This window comes from Radiomyces spectabilis (assembly GCF_025331425.1).
Source record: "Radiomyces spectabilis strain NRRL 2753 chromosome Unknown BYT42scaffold_7, whole genome shotgun sequence".
Lineage (NCBI taxonomy): Eukaryota > Fungi > Mucoromycota > Mucoromycetes > Mucorales > Radiomycetaceae > Radiomyces > Radiomyces spectabilis.
Window position 1 is genome coordinate 1,785,709 of NW_026251932.1, and position 24,910 is coordinate 1,810,618.

General features: G+C 42.9%; 8 protein-coding genes across 8 annotated transcripts; 2 read left to right on the plus strand and 6 right to left on the minus strand.

Moving 5' to 3' along the window:
- Positions 1-1,054: 1,054 nt before the first annotated feature.
- BYT42DRAFT_497200 (CAP domain-containing protein) lies at positions 1,055-1,634 on the minus strand (the record flags this gene model as incomplete). The annotated part of the gene is made up of 2 exons (XM_051564479.1): positions 1,055-1,333; positions 1,419-1,634. The coding sequence occupies 2 exons, from the start codon at positions 1,632-1,634 to the stop codon at positions 1,055-1,057; spliced, it is 495 nt and encodes a 164-aa protein (XP_051423361.1).
- Positions 1,635-2,189: 555 nt separating this feature from the next.
- On the minus strand, positions 2,190-3,173 carry BYT42DRAFT_572511 (transmembrane protein 18-domain-containing protein). The gene is made up of 4 exons (XM_051568617.1): positions 2,970-3,173; positions 2,780-2,897; positions 2,551-2,699; positions 2,190-2,491 (listed from the first exon to the last, which is right to left on the minus strand). The coding sequence occupies exons 1-4, from the start codon at positions 3,147-3,149 to the stop codon at positions 2,402-2,404; spliced, it is 537 nt and encodes a 178-aa protein (XP_051423362.1). The 5' UTR covers positions 3,150-3,173; the 3' UTR covers positions 2,190-2,401.
- Positions 3,174-3,265: 92 nt separating this feature from the next.
- Positions 3,266-5,210, plus strand: BYT42DRAFT_497317 (uncharacterized protein; the record flags this gene model as incomplete). The annotated part of the gene is made up of 6 exons (XM_051564488.1): positions 3,266-3,425; positions 3,500-3,738; positions 3,807-4,000; positions 4,078-4,715; positions 4,794-4,952; positions 5,017-5,210. 6 exons carry the CDS (start codon positions 3,266-3,268, stop codon positions 5,208-5,210), a joined length of 1,584 nt encoding a protein of 527 aa, XP_051423363.1.
- Positions 5,211-7,108: 1,898 nt separating this feature from the next.
- BYT42DRAFT_572518 (kinase-like domain-containing protein) lies at positions 7,109-9,202 on the minus strand. The gene is made up of 2 exons (XM_051568618.1): positions 8,102-9,202; positions 7,109-7,896 (listed from the first exon to the last, which is right to left on the minus strand). The coding sequence occupies exons 1-2, from the start codon at positions 8,945-8,947 to the stop codon at positions 7,174-7,176; spliced, it is 1,569 nt and encodes a 522-aa protein (XP_051423364.1). The 5' UTR covers positions 8,948-9,202; the 3' UTR covers positions 7,109-7,173.
- Positions 9,203-15,387: 6,185 nt separating this feature from the next.
- On the plus strand, positions 15,388-16,946 carry BYT42DRAFT_614671 (uncharacterized protein; the record flags this gene model as incomplete). The annotated part of the gene is made up of 2 exons (XM_051571878.1): positions 15,388-16,758; positions 16,836-16,946. 2 exons carry the CDS (start codon positions 15,388-15,390, stop codon positions 16,944-16,946), a joined length of 1,482 nt encoding a protein of 493 aa, XP_051423365.1.
- Positions 16,947-17,644: 698 nt separating this feature from the next.
- Positions 17,645-18,249, minus strand: BYT42DRAFT_497570 (uncharacterized protein; the record flags this gene model as incomplete). The annotated part of the gene is made up of 3 exons (XM_051564506.1): positions 17,645-17,763; positions 17,830-18,148; positions 18,217-18,249. The coding sequence occupies 3 exons, from the start codon at positions 18,247-18,249 to the stop codon at positions 17,645-17,647; spliced, it is 471 nt and encodes a 156-aa protein (XP_051423366.1).
- A 3,733-nt stretch (positions 18,250-21,982) lies between these two features.
- BYT42DRAFT_572531 (uncharacterized protein) lies at positions 21,983-23,063 on the minus strand. Its single transcript, XM_051568619.1, has 2 exons — positions 22,871-23,063; positions 21,983-22,798 (listed from the first exon to the last, which is right to left on the minus strand). The coding sequence occupies exon 2, from the start codon at positions 22,603-22,605 to the stop codon at positions 22,339-22,341; it is 267 nt and encodes an 88-aa protein (XP_051423367.1). The 5' UTR covers positions 22,606-22,798; positions 22,871-23,063; the 3' UTR covers positions 21,983-22,338.
- Positions 22,987-24,898, minus strand: BYT42DRAFT_365526 (P-loop containing nucleoside triphosphate hydrolase protein). Its single transcript, XM_051563252.1, has 8 exons — positions 24,477-24,898; positions 24,230-24,398; positions 24,044-24,155; positions 23,815-23,957; positions 23,602-23,752; positions 23,385-23,526; positions 23,200-23,305; positions 22,987-23,136 (listed from the first exon to the last, which is right to left on the minus strand). Exons 1-8 carry the CDS (start codon positions 24,738-24,740, stop codon positions 23,033-23,035), a joined length of 1,191 nt encoding a protein of 396 aa, XP_051423368.1. The 5' UTR covers positions 24,741-24,898; the 3' UTR covers positions 22,987-23,032.
- Between the last annotated feature and the right edge of the window lie 12 nt (positions 24,899-24,910).

Here is a 24,910-nt window from a genome sequence, read left to right on the forward strand (position 1 = left end):
TTTTTAATATTTTTAAAGACCGCCCTATGACAGCATTGATTCGCGTATCTGGGAGCATTGTCTCTAGACGGTCCTCTTACTCCTCGCTTCAAACTCGAAACCCTGTGCCGGGTTTGCCAATAACGTGTCTGTGCCACTTCTAATTTGGGATGAAATGGCTCGATCGATATTCTTCGATCGAATGGTAATAGGCTCGCGTTTGAACACGCATAATATTGGAGTCACGAGTGATAGACAGCAGATACATTTTACAAACACTTGTCAAATGATGAGTGCTAATTTATCAGTCATTATGTACGCTTTTACGACCCTTATTTTGCGGAAAGACCATGCGGCCTGCAAAACCGAATCATTACTGGTATCACTTTGCGATCACGCCCATATCCTGCAGACCAGCCATTGGAAATATTGACACTGCAGCAAAGCGCCCGGAAAACGAGGGATAAATGTCCCTTTTACATGACATGTTGCTGTCACGGGTAGAACAACGCATTTTACACACGTGCTATCCCACAAAGCTGCACTGCCAGCATGTCTTTTTTTTTTTTGCAGTGGGCGGCCATTTTCTGTAAAACAAGGCCTCACTATCCAGAAGTACTTTGTACACGAAAATCTGTTAAACAGATTGACACATGCAACTGTGACCCACATTCTCAAAATAGAAGAACTTTGTTTTTAGCTCCTTTTAAGAACGCTATATCGGATATTCATGAAAACAGGACCAAGCCAAACTCAGCAGCGTAATCAATAAATTGCAAGTAGCCGTGTAACCGATCAAGGCTCGAATCATTGCCAAGGGGTTTGCCACTTATCGTACCATACTCTGTACGCAACAATAGAAAAAAAACGTGTATAGCCTGTGCATATAATAAAGAGATCCTAAAGCTTGATGACATGAATGTCAACATCTTTCCAGCCATTCCATGACCGACAGGAACACATATCCCATGGAATTGGTCATCTAATAAAAAACCAAGTAGTGATAAGATCTATTTATTGAATGGATATCTGGAGCGTGGATCGTGCCGCCAAAAATAAAAAAAGACCAGCTAATTTATACAGGGGGCAAGACGTTCTGCTTGAAGCGAAGATTGTCAGTGGTGACAACGTTACCGGCAGGAGAGTAAGAGCATGTGTAGAGCTTGGCACCGTTGCAATTCTTGACACCGCAACCGATGCGAGTGGTACTTTTCCAGACTACGGCGGTAAAATGACCCGTAGACGAAGTGAAGCCAGGATTGCTGTAATCATAGTCTTTCTCTTCGTTGTACCAACCAGCAATGGCGGAAGCCCAGTTCTTATGGCCCATTGCCAGGTTCTCGCCATACGGGCTCTGAAAATTAATCCAACTTTTTGTTAGTTTTCCACATCATTCCTTCATATATTATATATAATGTGAACCATGGTAAGATGCTTACGGTACTATGCTCGAATATGCAACGATTCGACCATTTTTGAGCAAATCTTGCTAATTTCGGATCCCATTTGACAGGAGGCGCTTGATGCTTGGCCCGGTACTGGTTATGCAGCTCCACAATGTGCTGAGCTGACTTGGCCGATGTCGCCGAGACCAATTGAATCAAAGCGGCCACAATGAATAACACTTGCAACGAAATGAAGGTGGGAGAAACCATGCTGGAATGACGATGGTAGAAGAAAAGAGTAATAAAAAAAAAAGATTATGTACATCGTAGATCAAAAAGGTCAGTACTTATAAGCTTTGCCGCTGCGGATTACTGTTGTACACAATAATGCATAACAAATAGTGTTCCGCATCGAGAAAAAAAAAATCCATCTCTTCTCAATGCCTGACGAGTAGTCACCCCATGTCACAGATATTTTTGCCGAAAATTAATCTGTTGACATTGAATCCATTTATTGAAGTGTAATTGCCCGACGGGGGAGGGGGCCTGAGTGTCGTTCTGGAATACCGATGCACGTTTTCTGTAAGAATGACATGCTCCTCAAAGTTATCCGTAATAATTGTCATTTTATTATCCCAATATTCCACTGCGTCGTATGGGTCACACATTGTTGATGAAATCGCATTGGTAATATACATAACGAAACCTCAGGGACCCTTTTTTCCGCATTACCATTCAACCGCGTTTAGCTTCATCCGGGAAAAAATCATCCACCGATGCGCTACTGCAAAACTATTCAACATTCACTGTGCTGATACGAAATGGGAACGAAGCGTGCGAAACAGGCTTTGCAATGGATAAATAACAGTACTTCCAATCAGTCGCGCACAGTCCATCGTCCGGATCGATCATGACGGATCATGGATGACGGCTGTGAAAAGACAAAGATGTTTTATTGCGAATTTTTACAAAACTGCTATGAGATGACATGTTGATCGATGATCCTTGACCGTTGAGATGTGATATGATATATTGACTTAATCTTTTTTGATATGCTGCTGTTTTCGCCTCAGTTGCATACGTTTCATTTCCACCATGGTGGTAAAGGCGGCGCGCAATATAAAAAACTAACGATGTACGACGTTAATATTCATTAGTCCATTTCACGGCCAGTATTTCTGCTTACCAACGTAATAAACCCATTGATAATCAAGGGAAACGCGTACACAAACGAGATGAACAATCCCGACTCGTCAAAATAATCGGCGACGGCAAAGTTTCGCCAGTACATCTGACCAAGGGCATTCATTCTCTCCGATAAAGCCGCCAACCCAACTAATCAAAAGTATCCCACATTTAGACAATTTTTGCACGTTGGCTTCTTTTTCTCCCCCAACAAATCTTTTACGACATACGTATGATAAAGAAATAGACACACAGAGCGGTATGCCGGTTACGTAGTACAATGACCATGATCAGACTCAGAATATGGAAGCCTACAAGGGCTTGCAACCACGGTTGCGACCACTGGACCTATAATGCATGAACCACATGAATGACCAGTAAGAGAGACGCGACATGATGAGATGGAGAGTGATGGCTTACAGCATGAAAAAAGCCTATCACTTGCTGTCCATATTGACTTGCTGCAGGTGGAGTATTGTGTTGTAACTGTGCTTGGAGGGTGCGCAGGATATTCTGCACAATGTCTTGCTGTGACGAGACCATGCCTGAGTGCGTCCCAATGGCATGCAAGCCGATCCCACCAATAAAATTCATCCACATAAAGTGACCTGTTTTAGGTGGTGGAGTTTTAAATTCACCAATCCTTTTTGTCCAAATTCTTTCATTTCTTTTTTTTTTTCATTTCGTTCCAGGAAAACGGCTTGCTTGCATATATAATGAAGCATCACCGATATCTCATTGCCTGCGTCTTACCGCTACTGTTTCCTCTATCCATTTGGGCGGAAGACAATGCTCAGCATTATCTGGCCAAAGGCAACGAGTTTCTCACCACTGGTCAGTTCAACGACGCTGTCATAAACTTTGACGCTGCCATCTGTAAGTGCAATTTCAAGAAACGAATAAACGCAAGCTTTTTGATAGAAAGCAGAAACTGACTGAGAGACGCATAGCGCGCGATCCTGACAATTACCTGTCGTACTTTAAGCGGGCCATGGCGTATCTGTCCATGGGACGAAATAATGCCGCAGTGGATGACTTCTCTAAAATTCTTACTCTCAAACCCGACTTTGACAAGGCACTCTTGCAGCGCGCACGAATTTATGCCAAAGAAGGTCAATTCCAACTCGCCAAAACCGATTTACAAAAGTATTTGAAATCGTCGGCCAAAGATGCAAACGCCAAAGCATTGGTAAAGTATCTGATTTAGGCGCCTTTATCCGTATGATCTAATGCTAATCATGCAATCTTTCCTATTAGCTTGAGTCTGTAGAAAAAGCCGAGTCTTCGCTTACCCTGGCGGAAAAGAAAAGGTCACTGGGTGAATACGATGAATGCATTGAACTGGTGTCTTCCGTGGTGCAGACCTCGCCTCAATTGGCCCGAGTTCGATTGTTGGCAGCTCAATGTCATATTGCCAAAGGCGCCATTGATGAAGCAGCGGGTGATTTAGCGTACGTATTCTATTTACCATTGATGGGGGACTGTTCATTGTCCAGAAAGCTGATCAACTCTCTTGATGCATGATTAGACGTGCGGCTCATTTGACGCCCTCGGATCCGCAGCTTTTGACCCGGTTAGCGAAAATCAATTACTTTTCGTTGTACGAACCTCAGGGCGCTCTTTCGCATGTCAAGCAGTGTCTTCATTACGATCCGGAACAGAAAGAATGCAAAAAATTGTTCCGTCTTATCAAAAAGTTGGAAAAGGAATTGACGACGATTCGCAACGATTACAGCAGCAAGAAATACGCCACAGCGGCCAACAAGCTGATTGGAACGAGCAGTAAAAGAGGATTGATTGCCGATGCTGATGAACAAATGCAGAGCTTGGAGAAGGAGCTGGATGCGGTCCAGAAAATGCCAAAAAATTTGCACGTGCAGATCTATGAATTGGCGTGTAAAATATTTGGGGAACAAAAGAGCAAAGATGCGGGCAAGGTCGAAAAATGGTGTTCGGCAGTCTTGTCTTTGAATGAAAACAACGTGGATGCATTGATTTACCGCGGTGAAGTGAAATTGGAAGCAAACGAATTTGAAGCTGCTGTCAAAGATCTTCACCAGGCCAACGAAGTCTCTGAAGGACGCAATCACCGTGTGCGCCAATTACTGCAGCGTGCTCAACAAATGCTGAAACAGAGCAAACGCAGGGATTACTACAAAATTTTGGGTAAGCTCACAAAATGAGAGAAACACACAAACGGGATTGAGAATGGAGGATACTGACCTGACCTTTGGCTCATGACAGATGTTTCAAGGAACGCTGACACACGCGAAATCAAAAAGGCGTATCGCAAGAAAGCGCATGAGTGGCATCCCGATAAGTACAGCGGAGAAATGAATCGAGAACAAGTGGAGCAAAAGATGGCCGAAATCAACCAAGCTTATGAAGTACTAAGCAATGATGGTAATGTGGATTCGAGTATTTTCGGCTTTTTACAGGTTATTGATAGACGTCGATTGGTTTTTAGATTTACGGCAGCAATACGATAATGGGTTCGATCCTTATGACCCCGAAAACGGTCAGAGAGGCGGCGGTGGCGGTCCTGGTGGCCATCCCTTCCATGGACAAAATCCGTTTGCCCACTTTCAGGGTGGTTTTCCATTCGGTGGTGGATTCCCTGGTGGAAATGGTCAGCCCTTTAGCTTCAAGATGCAGTTTTAACAAAAAGATCCCTTTATTCCATTGTCATTCCCCTATAACTCCAAAACCACTCCATGTACCATATTAATACACTTTTTCCCGTCACCGCATTCGTCAACTACGAGCTTCATGATACAATTGAATCGAATTTCATCTATTGTAGTTTTCGTATAAATCTTGGGCAAAGTATCAGTTAGAATGGGATCAAGGTAATCAACCAGAGGATCACCAAAGATGAGGGTTGCCACGATTTTTTTCAGGCGGAGCAGGATGATCCATTAGACTGTGCATTTTGGAACCTTTTTTTCCGTGACCGGCAAAAAAGTGAAAAAGGTTAAAAAGGGTGTTCAGCCGCAAAAGAGAAAATTTTTACAGCTTGCTCTTGTTTTGGTATGTATTAGAACTTGTTAAACTTTTTTGATCCCCTTTTTCTTCCATGTTCGTTGGTAACTTGGACCCTTTTTTTTCAAGATGATACTCAAAAGACATTTGCACGTCAGTCTGAACTATTGACTGTAGAACATTAAACGCTATACCCAAATTTCTGAAAAAAAAAGAATCCCCCTTTCTCTATTTTATCATGAAACGATTTTGGAAACAGAAGAGTTAACAATTTATTTTGTTTGCTTTAGATTACCTATGGTCTGTTGGTTTTCTCTGTCAAGACAGTTTACTGTAGCATGTGTTTTATTGCAACGAATAAAAATGTTATTGTTATCATATCCAATGCCTTCTTTTTAAGCCACCGAAAATTTTTCGTAAATCTCCATGATCAACTGAAAGAATATATCAGATAGTACCATGCTGATCATCAAAAGATACAAGACATAGAACCATGAGACAACAGGAAGGAAGGCCACGCGTTAGGGCGTGGCACGGGTATAGGCTTTGCCACGGAATCTCTTTTTTCCTCGAAAATGAAAATAAACAACCATGCAAGCAAAGAGGAGAGATAAAAAGCGAAATTTTTTGTTTCGCCGAGATCAAAACAACGCGCCCCCCTCCCCCAAATCGATCTGAGAGCGTGCTTTTACAGGAGGCGGGCTTATTTTGCTTATCCCGTGCATCCATCCGTTTTGTTGATGTATTGATAGGCAATGCATGCATCTTTTGGCCCATGGAAATTACCGGTGAATATCACCGAGAAAGGCGACGATAGAACCAATGCAGCATGCATGATAATTACCGTGACATGCGTATCCACGGAAAAACATTCAAGGACGGCGTTGCTTATGAGATTGGTATCCGTGTCAAAGGTTACTTATTGGCGCTTTCCAAAAATATCAACATCAGCAGAAACCGGCAATCTATTGAACCGGAAGAACGAAAGCCAAAACTGAATGGAAAAAAAAGGGGGCCAAGGTGGTCAACCGTTGTGTGATGGATCGATGATGAGGCGATAATACCATATCGAACCAATGAACTATCTTTCATTGAATTTCGGTTGCTTAAAACAGTGAAGCGCTCGATAAAAAAATTGTTCGCGATATTCATTGTTTCGCAGTTACACGAAATGATCTTTTAGTCCACCTTTTTCGTTCAAAAGCGGAATCCTGAGCTTCCCCGGATTCTGTTGTCCTCCCTTTCCTTGTGTTAACTCATTCACATCTAGGAACATTGAAGTAGATGTTGACCAGTCAAATAGCTTATATCGATCAATGTATTACTGAAAGCAGTATAAAAAATAAAATAAAAGCACATACAGAAGAAAAAAAAAATAATAAGCTCAGTTATACATGTTGGTGTCGCTGGAAAACAAAAAATAAAATAAGAAAAAAAAGCTCCGTCAAGGGAATCTTCTAGGATAATATCAAACAAGTGTAAAAAAAAAAAAAAAAAAAAAAAAAAGAATATTAGGTGGATATGATACAGTGCGGATACAAGAGGACAAAAACGAGAGGATGGAGTATAATAATAATAAAAAAAAGGATCGAAAGAAAGCAGAGGGAGGGATAAAAAAGGGAAACAAAAAAAAAAAAAAACTCTATTTGTTACGAATACAATGATAATGACGCCAGCCATTGGGAAGAGCTCCATCTTGGCACACTTCGGTATTGGTCATCCATTGTGATTCGAGAGCTTGTTGAACGGACCAGCGCGTCTTGGGATTGGGATCCAACATACCAGCCAAACATTCGATTTCGTCTTTGGACAATCCTTGCCAGATATCGCAATGGTGAGGGCCAAGGGTTTTTCTTTGCCGTTCGTACTGGCCATAGTCACGATCGCCACCATCGGGGGCTTGAGCCGAAACCGCGGCAGGCGAACCACGAGTAGCGCCCTTGGGAGGAGATCGTGGGGTGCCTGTGTAGAAAGAATTACCAAACGGTAACCGCTGGAATCGGATGCAGAAATACGTAATGGCGGCGCTCCAAACATCCAGAGCTCGACCATCATATGGCGACGTCTCATCAAGAAGCGACCACATTTCAGGCGACCAGAAGGGTTCCGAACCACACCATTTATATGACGGTCGTGACTCGGATTCGAAGCACGTCTGGAAAACGTCGGCCACACCAAAATCGGCAATCTTGAGTGTCCCGCCTGTGGTCAACACAAGGTTTTCAGGCTTGATATCCCGGTGAGCAATGCCCAGCTGATGCAAATGACCAAGACCTTGCAACAGTTGTTTGAACAAACACGATTGTTCTTCCACCGTCATCGTTCCACGTTCTTGAAGCAAATTGAAAACATCACCTCCTGCACACTAGTAAAAAAGAAAAAGAGAAAAGAAAGAGAGGTGAGATGAGATGCGCAAAATTGGGATTTTTTTAGCTTATCGGATGGAAACACTGGAAATCAAAGAGAACCACGTCCCGTCGACCCATTATGTATAAAATGGACCGAAAAAGGGAGTCGAGTAGAAAAAGAAGTAACAGAAAGTAACAAAAAAAAAGAAAGGTGATACGTACGTATTCCATAACGGTACACCAGCGATTGCGTTCATCTTTGACGAGATCCATAGTTTCAACCACGTTGGGATGGTCGGAAACGGACTTGCTGATACAATATTCGTTCTGCATGCGTTTAAGATAATCACGTTCGGCTTCGGTTTTGTCACGTTTTCTAAATTCTTTCACGGCAAGGATTCGACCATCTCGTCGTTGTCGTACGAGCCGGATCACGGCGGTCGCACCACTGGCAATATTCTTCTTGGAAGTGGATCCCATGCCTTTTGTCGACTTATTCCGCTCAGGCTTGACATAGTCGCCATACTTGTCGACCAGTTTGGGCACGTGGCAACTATTATCAGCTGTCGACGACGACGATGGCTTGCGAGAAAACAGCTGAGAAAATGACCGGCTCAGCTTGCTGGCTGAACTGCCCGCCGAGCTAAAACTGCGAAAACTGCTGGCACTGCTACTGCTTCGTCGACTTTTATCGCTCAACACACTGTTGGGCGCCGGGAGTTCCGAGTCTTCCATGGGCGTCATCTTCAATCCGGAACGAATGTTGGGAGATGAACTACCAATGCTAAGCATGGAGCTCACCGACTTTTTCGATGCCGGTGGAATGGGCGTCGCTTTGGCGGGCCCCGAGTGCATAATAGTAGATGGTGGTGGATTCAATGTTGAGACGGACGAACAACTACTGGTACTACCCCCCGCTACTGGGGCATCATGAGAAGACGAAGCTCGAGTGGATACGGAAGGTGAAAGACCGGGACAATCGGTGGGTTCCAAGCACTCGGGTGAAGACGAACGTGGGATAGGATCCTCTTCGGTTAAAATCCAAGCAAGGGTAGTTGCGGTAGGCATGGTAATCGAAATTTTGGGTTTCTTCTTTTTTTTGGGGGGTGGTGATTGGGGAAGGGTTTAGTACAAGGCAATGATGGGCATGAAAAAATAATAAAAAAAACAATGAAAAAAAATTAAGAATATCAACACATTAAATAATAAAAATTCAAGCAAACGGAAAAAGAAAGGGAAAATGACAAGGAAAAAGAAGTTCCGTTGATAAATGAGATAAGAACAAGACTATTAAATAGTTTTCCTCCTTTATATTTTTTTTTCATCCCACACACACACACACGCACGGGAGGTGGCGGGTTTAGCTTCACCCAGGGACGGCGAAAATTCAAAACGGAAGTGGACCAATATGGACACGCTGTTTTCGACTGATGCCCTTTGCTGCCTTTTCCTTTTTTGGATCGCTCGCTCAACGTCACTCTTTCTAACGCTTTTGCGAAACTGACTCTGCCAAAAAAGCTTTTTTAAAGTAATCCCATGTCTCAGATTCTTAACCTGACCATTTGGTTTCTCACGAGCCATAAACGACTTGTTCATACGAAGAACCCCCTCTTTTCTTGAAACGTAAAAAACGAAAGCAATGATTTCTGACTGACGGGAACAAAGACTCTGTGGATTTTTTCTTTTTCTTTTTTGCCCATGCTGGGAAAGAGGGGTTGAGTGGTTGATTCCCAGCCAGTAATCTAGCCGAATGATCATATAAGGAAAAAGGGAATTTTTTACTCCACCATTTTCATTCGATGGATGAAATCAGACACAGATAAAAAAAAAAAAAATTGAATCGCCCATTCATTCCAATAATCCATTTGCAAAATTGCGTGCCATCGCCGATTTAAAAATAGATTAGAGTTGGGAAGAAAAAGACCCTGGTGAGAAGGAAAAAAAACCACGCAGACTGAATCACTATTACCTTGTCTTGCATGGTTTTTTCGCTCTCAGACCATCGATGGCCATAATGATTATATTTACCAGGCCATTTTGTTACCATGGATTCAATCTGATAGCGGGAACTTTAGGGATGATGAGGAGATTGATTCGTCCCAAGTCATCCAGAACAAAAACAAATGATATCCTGTTGCCTGGCCAACAGTCAAGGGCGCATCTTTATTGGGGAAAAAGCCGATATCGCCAAGACTTTCTGCGCATGTTGTCCTGAGATGATTGCATACAATGGATAAAAAAAGAGAATGCGGCCTTCCACACTCATTTGGTTTGCATCAATGACAGGTTCGACAAGGTGGCAAAAAAAAAAAAAAAAAAAAAAAAAAAAATTCAGGATTCAATCCACCTCCACCCAACCGAGGAATGTCAGACCTATAGATGACGCGGCTGTACGACTACGTATCACCTCGAACCTGTACAAATTTTTCTGACATGGCATCCTATGGAGCAGGTGGTACTCGATGTCACGATGCCCGGTCCTCTTTATTTTTGATTAGAATTGTACCCATTCACATTGTACGCCGGTAGTTTAGCCACAGGCCATCTTTAAGCTCAAGCTCCTTATTTTAAAATACAAGGTTAGGTATTGATTCTTGCATCCATGCATTGGATATGCAGAAAGTTTCGCAGAGTTTTGATGATATGGTCAACTTGGATGTGAATTATGAGACGGGTGCGGAGACTCGGGTTTTTTCATATGATGTCGTCCAACGGAATCTCTAAACACAAGGATAGAACGTGGGGCAAATAGTCATCCTTCCTCCTCGAGGAAAGGGGCGGTCGTCCGTGCTGAGTTAATCGTGCGATAAGTCAATGTTTGTTGCCTATCGCGGAATTATAAACAGATGGGTTCACATTCAAACAAAGCCAAGGTGCTCTGTCTACTGCGTTCTCTTTTTTCTTTCAGGTCGTCCATCTCGTCCTATTTTCTACCCGTCATTCCATTGATGAATGGGGTAAAAATGATCAATCTTGATTCATTGTTACAAAGTTCACCAAGAACAAGCGATGGTCAGAGGAAAGTTTGGGAATTTTTTAGATGACTGGTTTCTTTGTATCACTCCAAGAGGCGATTCTCCCAAAGGATGGCGACATACCAGCACATCAACATAGAATGTTTTCGTTTCCAAATATTCCGATAGAAACAACGGATAGGCGGTGGGGACCAAAAAGAAGGGGAAAAAAAGCAACTGTGAGGCACCCAATTCTCACTGGAAAATTTTGAAACAGAATAAGCACCAACCGAACGCATTGAATAAAAATATCCTCTCCACAAAGATCATTCTTTTGTTTTTATTTTTTGCCTTATTCTGCTCGACGAGACACCAATATGGCGTTCAAAGTGTGCCAAATTCATTGATTGAAAACTAGTTCTCAAGGGCTGAAGAAGATGGGAAGAGGGGTTTGTCGGCACCACATCAACGAGGAGTCAACATCCACGCAAGCTGTTTATGGTAAATAATGAACGGAAAATAGGCAATTACCTAAGCCATTCCCAAATTTGCCAAGGTAGTGTGATTGAAAAAAATAAAGTCGCACGCTACATTTTCTTATCGGTAACAAGGTTCTTTGGCAACAAGAACTCACCAGCCCATCCATGACCACTGAAACGTTCCTTGAATCCTCTATCTGTGGGGAAAAAAAGGCTTGTTTGTTGTTGATCAACTCAATCGCCTAAAGTCGATCTCTATGACACAATAAGCGACATGTGACTTTCATCACCCGCTGAATGCCCCACAATCGTTTCCCGGTTCGTTTATCTCATGCTGAGATGGGTTCGGCATTCATCGTCGATCACACTATCGTGTCAGGAAAAAAAAATAAAGATAAACATCCATGCGACTGGCTCACGCACTAGACCATGTTAGTCTCCCATAGTCTGACTGCCAAAAGTTCCCAATTGTGGATACAAGATTTCCCGGAAAAGTTCATTAATTGTCATGGCCACTTCCGTTCTTTGGACCCGTTGATCAAAAAGAAAGTCCAAGAGGCCACCCCGCTTTTTCAACGGAGTTGAAAACGAACCTATCGGACCTGGTTCACTTCTTTTTGTTTTTGTTTTTGCCGGTCAGACGATTTCCAACCCATGATCATGACCCTCATGGCTAAATGAAACCATCGGTTTGATATCATGCATGATAATGTCAGCTTGATCCATATGAACCTATTATTTTATTGTCTGTAGTTGATTGTAAATTATATTAGGGTATCTGACTGTAGGCTTATCATGCTGCCTGTATCGGATCTTCCGTGGACCCATCCATTGGCTGGTGTAACATGCATTGTGGAAAAATCCGGCAACATCTCGAAAAAGTTCAAGCAGGCTCTCTCAAGTCAGCGAGTGATGTATGGCTCCGACCTTCTATTTTATTTTTTACGCTGATCACTGAGCTAAAAAAAAAATTCCGAGAGGATCCCAAGCATTAACCGCTCGAGCAACGTCAGAGAAAAAAAAGGTATCGAGTCATTTCCACTTGACAAGCAATTATTCCGGTCGATTTAGAAAGGTAGGAAAATTCTGACGTGTGGTGCAACAGATACTATGAAATAAATGATGTGGTATTGATTTCATCATACAACTTTTAAGGTTAATCTTTATGCTACACCTGATTTACGTCGTTGATTGAGAGCGGTCTTTGATCGTTTCACTTGCTAGATGCAAGCCGACAGATTATCCTATGGTCATTTATTTGGCCATCTCAATCTGTTTATATGTTTCCATTCATCCAAATTCGTTGGCAGCGACAGGAAAATAGAGTCTGTTAAACAATGTTATGGATGGATGATCAATATGTCAACCTTTGGGTCTTCCTTTGTTATATAATTATATATTGAATAAGCTTGGTTGATATGGGCATGGGGATGGCTTTGCCGTGCTGTCCACCTCGTTTAATTATTTCAAGCCTAGGATATCTCGATTTCGCCTTAACGTGAAATTGTATGATCTAGGGCAACCACTTCACACACTTGGCCACGCCATTGCATTGTTGATGTCATCATACCTTGTGCCTCGTCACAGTATCCGTCACCGGATAAAAGATGAAAGATATAGCCTCTTGCAGTATGCCCGCCAAAAGCTTACATCCAACTTTGGTAAGATGCCCCACAGGTCCATGAATCGGCGGTGTTCAGAATAAAATGCGTTTTGGACCATACTGCATGAATATTTTCATTGAAAAAGGACAAGCCAGAATATGGTTTCCACATTATTCATCTTCAATGTATGCATACTGATGCTCTACAGTATATGTATTCTGCGATTCAGTGCATATATCAACTAAAAGGGTCACCATTTTTACCATTTGTCTCTCTCCAGGATCTTTTGCATAAAACGTTAAGCTGAGTTGCGAGCGAGCCGATCTCCATATTCTACGAAATAACATTCTGTACATCTCAACACGTATTTAACGGGTACTTTTCGGACAAATTGCCGCGCGAAATTTTGCTGTGAATTTCATCCCTCAGTCTAAAGATGGGGGATCCACTGTCACCTGTGTAATTCCATTTTTTGGTGTCGAGCTCTGGTCATGTCGCCGGCGGATAGTTGGGACACAGGATCAAAGTAACAAGAAAAAATAAGAGTTTTCAAATGGATCCAGAGACCTTTTTCTGTTTTGTATTTATTCTAGCGCATTCCTTGATCAATATATAATCTTTTTAGATAAAACCGATAATTGAAAAATCCCTGGGAAATATTTAACAAGGAGGGAGTTGACAAAATGACGCGATCAACAAAAAAAAAGTGGTCGATCAACCTTCTTACCAGCATTAGGAATACCAGATGACCAAAAGGCAAAAAAAGAAAAAAAAGCACTACTGTATAGAATCAATCTCACATCAATTGACAAGAGCAAAAAGGCATGTGCGTCCACGATCCGCGGTACTGGCATGCAAGATGTGCTCTGTACAGAGCATATTCCATGCATTGATTTTCATGTGTATAGACTTTGTTTATTAACACGACTAGACAAAAAGTTGGGAGAAATCAAGCTTATAATCGATTCAAGTTCTAGGAGTGAACCTATGCACCGTCGATAGCTTGTCAGATTTATGCAGTATTTGTCTTTTTTTTTTCTTTTTTTTCCTTTTAGAAAATCCCCTCTCTTGCACCCTCGCTGGTTTTGCCATTTTTATCATAGAGTCCCTGATCTGAGGCGGAGAACCCCTGTTTTTCCTGTCATCCCTTGATTTACTTAACTCACACAACGGAAAGACATGAATTTCTTGTTTAATTCTATTTTTTGTTTGTATTGGCTTTATTACGCTTATGAGTTGAACAATGAATATATTGCCAGCGAATCCCTGATGACTTGTTGTAAGTCTTGTTTTGATTCGTTCTTCAAGGCATGCTTGATAAGCAGTACGATGCGTGACCATCCCATCGATGCCGACCATCGCTCAAAATATGCTGCAGTGCGTTGGATATCACGAGATCTTTGCTGGCCATCTACATGGATGCTGCATAAAGTTGGCATTTACTATAACTAGATAAAAATCAATTGTATTTCAAGCTTCAGGGTGAAAGAGGGCTTTTTTTTGGGATGGTTGGGAAGGGATATGATAAAGAAGGGATGATGAAGGTACAGTAATCATAAAATGAAATTGTCATCTTTTTAAATCTAAAATTTTCCATCATCATCATCATCATCATCATCTAGTCAAACGGTCAATATCGCGTGACCAATATTAGGCCCATCAGTCATGTCCCCGCCGGGTTGAAAATAATCATTCGTATCAGCGAAATTTCCCTCATGTTCAACGAAAACAAGAATTCTGGAAATTGGAGGCATGCGATTCGACATGTCACTGTTCTCAACTTATTCTTTTTTTTTTTTTCGAATGGCTCCATTTTGACTTCCCTTCTTTTCCGTATCTTCTTTTCCTCCCAAAGGTTTTGCCCCTGCTTTATTCCATCTTTTTTGTTACTGAACAGGAAGGTCTTCTTGACTACTCAATATATTTTTTTTTGGTCCAAATCATTCGATTTTCCTAAGCTTTTTTATTTCTTTTTGGCATTGGGTCGTTGTTCATTTTGTGTAGTTAGCATGACTCTCAGTGATTTATTCTTGAGTTTTGGATGGATTCCATTGTTTCAAATAATTGCCGCGGCAACATCGTTCTTTGTCAAGTGTTGGGTGTTCATTGATTCAATGAAAAGTGTCAGTTGAATTGGATCCGGTAGAACACTTACTGCTTTGGCTGACCGCTCGATCCTCCTAAACTAAGGAATTTCAGAAACCCCTCTCCAAAAAAACCCCCACATTCCCGTATCCTTTTAATGGATACAACAGAGAGAGGCTATATATAGGCATATCAGCTTCCTCTTTTTCCCTTGTTTGGTATTGCATATTGTATATTTTATTCGCATAAATATAAAAGTATATTGTACAGTGTCGCATCTATAACTTCTTTTCTTTTTTTTCCATTTATGACCACTCACAACGATTCGTCTCGCATTGTAACGAGCCATTGTATCTAAGCCCCCCAAAAAAACCCAATTATATACCATGTCTTATTCAGAGGCCTTTTGTAATGAGGCACAAGCTTGCTCAGCTTTATGTCAACAACAACAACAACAACAACAACTAAATCATCAACTAATACGACCACCACCAGTATTGCAACAACACCAACACCAACAGCCACCACAACCCATCTCCGTCCCTGTCTCTGTTTTGGATTCAACGGTCACGATGGAAAGTGCGTGTTCATCGTATTTATCGACACCCACATCAGAAGATTGGCAGTCGGTCTATGCGACCGTGTCGTGTCCCATTTCACCTTGTTTACCTATGCCTTCTTCTTCTTCTTCTTCCACTCTTGTAAAGTACGAACCTGGAACATGCTGTAACTGTCAGATCATGCCTTGCATGGAAACACTGGCCTCCAGTCCAAGACCAGGACCCCATTCAGGTCACTCTTCAGTAGCCGTTGTAGGACCTCCGCCACCACCACTTCAATCGTCACCGCCTCCAACCACCGCCTCCTCCACATCCGTGACCGACTTTACTCCTACCTTTTACAATCCTTTCGAAATCAAACATCGACGACGTACGTCGCGCGATCAATTCAAAGTATTGGAAAAAACATTTTTGGACAATCCCAAGCCAAATGCCACTGTACGACGATGGCTGGCCCAAAAATTGTCAATGACGCCACGTGGGGTACAGGTCTGGTTCCAGAACCGACGGGCCAAAGCAAAAACACAACGGCAACAACAGCAGAACCAGCAACCACCACCGCACTCAAAGCCACGTTCACCAATGATGCTCGCGCCCAAGTCGGGGATGCATTCACCTCAATCGATTGGTTCCATGGTGTCCGATCATACGAAAATCGGATCATCCACCGATAAGGATCAGACGGATCCGACGCACCAATCTCTGGTCTCCGTGAATGTGGGGAATGACAGTGCAAGTCAGCTGGAAAATGCAATTCAGGGACTCCAAACGCCACAAACTCCCCATCATCCTTTCCTATTGGCTCATCACGCTACTCAGAGTTTGGACACTGTGGTACGGTTGGATGATCAGCATTCGTTGCCGTCCAATCAACCGCCCACCATGTGGTTCTCCGAGCCTGGGGTACAGGTCTTGGAAAGCTATGATTCACGCGGTTGGGAAAATGGAACAGGGCTGGCTTCGACGGGGATGTTGGGGCCTGCATGGTCGTGGATGAATAGCCGACCGTATTACAATGTGGAGGATTGGATCCAAACCCTACCTTGCCAAGTAAAACAAGGTGACACAGCATATCCAATGCCGGATCCGACCCCGAACCTGATCTCAGTTCCCAACTATATCATGACGAACGTGGAAGAACGACGTCGGGCCAATTCTGCAACGTTACCGATCAACATGATTCCCCAGTATGAGCAGGTATGACAAAGAAAAAAAAAGGGATAATCATTATTTTTGGTGCGTTTGTAATAATAACTGATGAATGATGAAATCAGACCATGCGACGATTGTCGGAGCCAATTTATTGTCAAGATTACTATGAGGATGCTCGATTGATAGAACGGCAGAACAACCATTGGATGGCGGCTGCCATGCCCAAACTTTAACCTTCTTTATTGTTTATATGTGTATTGATATGCTTGTTTCTATAGTTTGTTTTTTTATTTGATTTTCTTTTTTTTTTTTGATTTCTTTGGCCTTTTGTACTCACTCTTATGCTTTGCCCTTATGTATTTTTTCTCTTTTACCCAGTTGCGACTACGATTTCACTTTCCTTTTTTTACCCTTTTAACTTTTCAAGTCTACTCTATGCATGGTCGGCCGGTCTGTTCCCTATGTACACCTTTATCTTGTTGTTTTTCTTTTTTATTTTGAACTTAATTGTTCACGTAAGCCAGATCCTTAAATTTTTCGTAACTTTAAACCAGAAAAAACCGACATATTCAAGAAAAAAAAAAACCTCTATAAAACGCAAGCCTTTTCCAAGGGAGTGATATATATCTTTATGCTTATTCACAAGCATCTATACAGTGCAAGATGTTCATGCTTTCGATGAACCGAATCCTGCAAATCCCATCATTTTCGCCATGTCATCATTGTCTTCTCCTTCTATTGCGACATCGTCTTCCTTTTCTTTCTTCTTGGCTTCCTTCTTTTGTCGCTTCTTTTCTTTTTTCCTTCGTCGTTCCTCTTCTTCCTCTCGTTTCAATTCTTCCACTCTGGCATCAAGATCTAATTAAATTTCGGCGTGAGTATCAACCGAACGGTTCACTTGTTTTAAAGCATAGATCAAGATCCAGTCCGACTAACCATATTCGGTTTTTTCAGGCGCTTCCTTTTTTCGCTTGAGCATGGCTAACCGATCTTTTACGGAGTCGACGGACGCTCGTTCAATCTTCATGGACACGCCCATATTCATTTGATCTAGTTTCATTCCATGAGAAAACGACATCCCTACCGAACAACACCCGTCCAACAAAATAAACTTACGTTTTCGGCCATTGATGTGATCCAGGTAATTGGCACTGTCTTTGCATACAGTGTCGCAGGCTTTACAATAGAAACCAGGCTGACGAGCTGATTGCACGACTTGAATCTTGCCGACATTGGCATCAAGAACGATCTTTTCTTCACGGGCTTTTAATGCTTGCTTCGGCTCGTCCTCTTCCTCTTTTTTGCGATGAATCGGTGGTAAGCCTTGTCGTTTACGTTCCGCATTGATATCCAACAATCGCTCTCGAGCTTCTCGCTCTTTGGCTCTAGCCGCATATTCCGCCTTGTCCCACTTTCGACGGAAATCCGTGTCTTGCTATCGTTAAAGAGTATTCATCGTCAGCATTCCAACAATTTTTTTACAAGATTTGACTAAACACATACTGCTTTTCCTGATCCGTAAGCTGATCCTGCCATGGGTGTTGAAGAGATTAGATGGAAAGCTTTGGTTTGTTCTGGGAAATAAGGACACTTTCGGTACATTCAGGAGCAGTCACACCATGCGACCAATGAAAATGGCTGCACCAAGGAACTGCATTTGAAAGGAACGAGATATTTTTTTTTATCTCGCAACTTTCAAGACAAACTGCGTGGATGATTAGCACCTAAACAGATATTTTGTTTTTCAACGAATGGACGCCCAGATGAAGACATGGGTTACCTAGTAAATTTATGGGTGTAAGGCCAGGGAAACAGTCACCCGTACCAGAGGCGTTTGACGGGCTGTGTAAGATGTGAAATAGACATCGGCAGACTGTGGGGATGTTATCACCGCACGGCTAACATTCTTTGCAAATACGAGACGTGCATAAAAATGAAAAAAAAAGCTCCTCAGGCTTTTAAACGGTAACAATTAAGAACCCCGTATATGCACTCGGGTTTGCTTGGTAAAACATGACGCGACAGACGAGGGCAAATGATCTAGCGGTGTTAATAGCTTTTCAAAAAGTGAATAAAGAAGAGTCTACGAAGGGGTCGATACAATTTGGTTTTTTTTGTTTTTGTTTTTTTAAAAAAAAAGCACTTTTGTGACTTGTCGAGGATATGAAAGAAAACAGGCGGGCAGGAATGGGCGAGACGCTTTTAATCGTCTCCAGCATCGTTTTATTTGTACAAAGAACTGGCTTAGATGCCCACGGCAACAAGAAATATAAATAAAAACGACCACAGCCACCGCTTGGCTATAAAAAATCTGGATAATCAGACAAAGTTTGCTCTTCAATATTCAAATAGTGAATTTGGTTGTGCATGATTTTAAGTCACCATTTTATCCCTTTTTGCCCGCAGATCCTCAAATGGATCATCCGTAGATGGACCCCATATCGACGGAAACCCCCCGTCCAATTCGTCATCCCTTCACTACAATTGCTGAACCCAGTTGCCACGTCCGGAAAAAGGGTTCCGTCAAGTAGTCGTTTAGACGTCTTACCAACAGCTTTCTGCCTGCACCCACGTGCCACCATACATGGTTCCCTAGTCCACGCCTGAGCCAACGATGAGCCCTGGATCAGTCATTGCAACTTGAGTCACTCCTTCTTCCGGTGGATCCATCGGCCAAGTGCTACCATTCACAAAAAAATAACTCAGTCGAATCATCCAAACACTCGTCACCCGTGGTTTCATAGGCCCAGATATTTACCCTTGCATGGTTTCGCCGGTAACTTGATTTCCCTTGTCTTCGCGCGAATGTTCAAACGCTCGTTAAAGGGTATGATATCATTTAGTCACCATTCATAAAGCATTATTCATATTTTCCGTCAGCGTACTTGTTTCATCCTTGGCGCATCACTCTCATGGAAACCTGTAACCTAATGGTGTAGTAAGTAATTTCGAATAAAAACTGGGTAATGAAGATACTTAGCAATATCGGCACGGAAGGCGGATATCTTGTCTTCATCAGAAAATAAGCCTTCACGGGACCAGGCCCGCAACCTCTCATCAAATGGTGTAATATCAGTAAGTACCCATTCAAAAAAAAATCATTCAATCAATATCAACATATCTTTGTTGTTCATGCGGCACATTTTTGAACATGGAACCTAATAGTGTAGTGAGTGATTTCGAAATAAAAATCTGAATATCTGATATACATTACTTTGTTGATGAAGTGATGAACCAAGTACCTATGGCAAGAAATAGTGAGTCAATCAGAAAAAAAGACCAGTTTTCCCAAGAATACTTAGCTGGTTACCCTCGCTTCGAATCATCCCACGCCTGATCGAAACTGTTAAAAAAAAGGATTAGTAACATCCCTACAAAACCACAAAGGTTAGTACCTCCCCCCCCAACCCTCTCAGGACACTTTTGGATCGGATCAAGTGTAGTAATCCGGTCTCTATAGCCCAACAACCTAACACTGAACATAGACACGACATCATTGTTAATCACGACCTTTCATTTGTGCCTTCTCCTTACCCTGTAAATTTGACCGAGCGTGCCACACGAACATGGCCTGGCTCCACTTTCCCGGACCCTAGCCTCTCGAGGCCTGCTTGTGGTGTGACCACTCCAGGTCCTGGGTGTTCAAAGTGCCCACCCATTGGACTTGCCTAGCCGCCCTGTAGCCCACGTCAACCCCCACCTGCTGCTCCAGATCGCACCGGTTGCTGCCGGTAAACAGCGGATACCCTTGCCGGCAGGACTACCCCAATGGCAAAATCACTTGCTTCTCGTAACAAACGCCAGGTTGCCGCCGCTGCTTTGATCATCGAGGTGTTGGGGGAAAGACAGACTTTTTCCTTTTTATGCCTTCCCCCCTTCTTCGTGGTACCGCAAAAAATTTGCGGTTTTTTTTAACAAACAGCGGCAGGCCTGGCGCTTCGTGGTGCAGTAGTCCATACCAGTGGTGCATCCGCATCCGACAGCGGTTGGCGCGATCAAAGACGGATGGCAGGCGGGCCGACGGAGAGTTTGGGTTACATGGCGTCATTAGCAAATCCGGGACCTGGAGTTCTTGCTGGGCCACACCGCGCCTCGGTACTGAGAGGCATCATCGCAATCCCGTACTCGTGAACCACCAGAAGAGACCGACCGGGAGAAACCGAAAAACAACTCGCGAAACAAACGGAAGAGGACGGTCGACTCAAACGCTGCGATCCCCCACCCAGCCACCCACCGTGCCTCTTTGCTTCAGGTGGACACCCACCTGGGGCCAGCTTCTCGTCGTCCCCATTGTCTTTTTTTTTCACCTTTTTTTTTGGCAATTTCTTTTTCACTTTTGGGAACGACGGTACAACGGGCCCTACCGCGTGTGGGTCGCAAATGTCAGGGAGAGGGCATGTTGGAAGTACAGGTTGATAGGCGCTGTGATATCTTGTGGACGATGGTCCCCTTGGATGCAGTCCAACGACGCCGATCATTGTTGCGGGAACCCTCACCATATAACTGGATCGAGCTGTTGTAGCAATAACTTGTGGACTCTGCTTGAAGTATTTTCACCAGGCATGTGTCGGACGAACCATGGGGCATGATCGGTATTGCTAAGTAACGCGTAGAGAAGTACCATACGTCGACGAATAAATATTCCTACTACAACTTGCCTTGATCACATTGGTCGGTGAGCCTTGCTTGTACAGTGGTCCCGGTGAAGACGGGAACGTTCAAAGGGAAATACAAATATGAAAAAAATGAAGGTAAAGAAGAATAAAAAAATATACTACACTAAATAAAAAAAATGAAGAATGAAGAAACATAATGTGAATGAATGAAAGAATCAGATAGAAATAAAAACATAATAAAAAAAAGAAGTTGGGGCGGCCAAAAAATCATGCTTTGACAGTTCCAAATGGCAATTTTCCATTTTGATTGGCTGCAGAGGAAAGAGAATAGAACATTTAAACAGCGCTCACCTTTCTCGCCCTGCCGGCTTTCCAGAACCATAGAAGACAGATCAATCAGGATCGTCGCCCAGCAAATGAACTTTTTTTTTTCTCGTTCTCAAACAAACAGAGCCCCTATTCCCAAAAAAAAAAAAAAAAAAAAAAATACAGAGTACAACACTTCAATTCGTCTTCATGAAAGCCAAGACCTGAAAGAACAAGGCGACATATTTCGCATGCGATCAAAAAAGGACCCCATCATTGACCTGTCCAACTTCGCCATTATTCTTTACCATAGAATATACTAAAAACAAGAGAGGATGCAATGTTGTATGCATTTAAAATCGTTGATTTCAATTGATAAATCATGATATCACAACACGTATGTATATTCGGTAAACGGTCGAATTGGTTTTAGCTACTCAAATATCGTATGTGTTCGGAGGTGTGACGAGGTGCAAGGATGCACAGATGACTGGCGAGGTGAAGGGCTTGCACTGGGTTTGTTCATGCTGTTCCCATGATACCGTGGTATTCGGCTTCTCTGAGGAGAAGACATAAAGTGAGATATCGACCAGACTTCGTGCAAACACCCCCACGGTTTGTGATCAAAAAGTCATCTAAAGCTCGTCAAGATACCAAACATAAAAAACGTGACCAAAGAACCCATCGATGGCAGCTGTTCACTTTATCTGATGATATTAAAAGTGTAGATCAGGTGGAATAAAGTGTGATGTCGTTTGAAAGGGGAAGAAAAGCGGATACGTACGCCCAGTCGACGTAGAGGTGGTATTGGATGGAGGTAAAGTGGGAAAAGGCGGAAATGGGACCGGTGGAAAAGCTGGATATGACGAAAGAGGAGGAGGAGGAGGAGCATGTGAATAAGATGTAGTGTCATGATACGGCCAGTAGTATGAAGTCTCGGTAGCCTCAGAAGACTCATTGTATGCTTCATTGGCGGAAGAGGATAGCTTGTCAGGTAAACTCTTTTTCGATACTGGGTTTTCACCGGACGAAGAGGCCACTCTCTTTTTCGGCTTTTGGATGACTGTATCAGAGGTCAATGTACCGAACAGCCTAGAAGATGGTTTGGTTTTGGTGCCTTTTGGAGTTTTCACGGCGGTCCTAGGAAATTGGATGGGTTTGGACTAGGATCCACCGTGACGGTCAGTCAGCGTGCACAAAATATAGCTCATGATGAACTCATTTTTTTAGAATACCTTGTCTTTGTTTCGTCGTTCTTGGTGCGTACTAAGCAACTTTTGTTCCTCATCATTTAGTTCCTTTTGAAACTCACTGTAAGATACATTGTCTAGAGCAAACAAAAAGCATCCATTGGTCAGCCAAATTTGGAAAACGCAGCTTTGTTTTTGCGGTGAATATCAGCTACCTGGTAATGGATTGACTGTTACGCCATGATCCAGCAAGGCTTGAAGAAAGTCATGATCCGAGGGACCAATAAGGTTGACGGCAATACCGGACATACCTGACAAGGGGTATATGGGATCAATTAAACCACGTTCATGCATGACAAGCAAAAAACAACTACCAAAACGACCCGTGCGTCCAACGCGGTGCAGGTAAGTTTCGATTTCCCACGGAAAGTCCACATTGATGACGAGATTAACACGATCAATATCAATGCCTCTTGCAATCTATAACGACCCATGAAATGGCCGGTTTTCAGCGGTTAGATAAACTTCTCTTTCCAGCAAGACTTTTCAATGAATGTACCAGATCACTGCAAACAAGTACGCGCAGTTTAAAATCACGCATCTGCTCCATGACTTTGATGCGCTGGATCTGCGTCAGCCCTGCATGTATATATCCTGACTGCCAGCCCATATCGGTCAGCCATTTCGTTAATTCCATCGCCCTGTCGTTCGTCATAACATGAAAAAAAAAATTGAGAGACTAGATCAGGGCTGATTGAAGAATTCATTGATCTTACCTCGGTACGCTGTTAAGGAAGATCATGCATTGATAAAATGGAACTTTACTGAGTAACTGGCCCACGGCTTCAAATTTGGCTTTGTAGATCTCCAACGGCATCTCCATTTTATTCTCGTCCACCTGTACATTTTCATAATACTGCTGGACCTCTGTATGAAGGGATCAGCAGCGCAAACAAAAATAGATGGAGAACTCTGGATAAAAAACTGACCTTCCAATGTGGGTACCAAGGTGGTTAAACGGACAATTTGGGGTGATTTCATAAATCCATTCAATGACTCCAAGAGTTCATCCGTAAATGTAGCTGAAAAGGCAATACATTGCTTGGTAGTTGGTAATCGCTGATAAATGTACCTAGAACAATCTATCCGTTTTAATGACAAGGGGTTCGTCGCGCAAATGGGCCGGGGTTAAGGAGAGAAAGAAAGAAAATACATTACTGGATTTGAGGTTTGAAAATATCGGCCATCAATTTGTCTGCTTCATCCATGACAATCAACTTGATATCTTTTGCATTCAGCTTGTCGGTATTCATGAGGGCCATCAGCCGGCCTAAACTCGATCAAGGTGTGATTAGTTGGATGGGCACAGAAAAAAAGAAAATTGGTGATGTACGCTGGTCTTACCGGGTGTCCCCACCATGATTTGACACTGAGTTATTTTTCGATGATCTTCCTGCACAGACAGTCCTCCAATGAATGCTTCGCAGGATAAATTGCGCATACATTGACTCAAATTCCGTATCACATCTCGAATTTGGATGGCAATTTCTCGCGTCGGCACTACAATGATCACCTAGTCCGGGAAAAGAAAATCATGCAAACTAAGTATCACACGAGTATGGCCAAAAGCACAGCACGCTGACAATGGTACCTGGGGTTGCTTCACGGACAAATTGACGGCTTCTATAGCGATGACGCTGAACACGACTGTTTTGCCCGTGCCTGATTTAGCTTGCGCGATCAGATCTACCCCTAAACGACCGAGAGGAATGGCTTGCAACTGTATAGGTGACGGTTTGGCATAACCCGATTGTCCCAGTCCTTTCAAAAGTAAGGAATTGCGTATCAGAGTTGAAAAATCTACGTCTTCGTCAATGCGAACGTCGGCCGATCGATGGTGGATATTGCTGGCCATGACGGGGAATAAACGGCCCAAAAAAAGCGCAGAAAAAATCAATGAGTGTGTGTGTGTGGGCGAGAACCCAGCCGAGATCAGCCACTGTCCTCATTGGTGGAAGTCGAGTTTTTGTGACGCTGGTTTCCAAATTGGTAAAAAGTCAAAATTTTATCGCCTTGGTTCAAAAA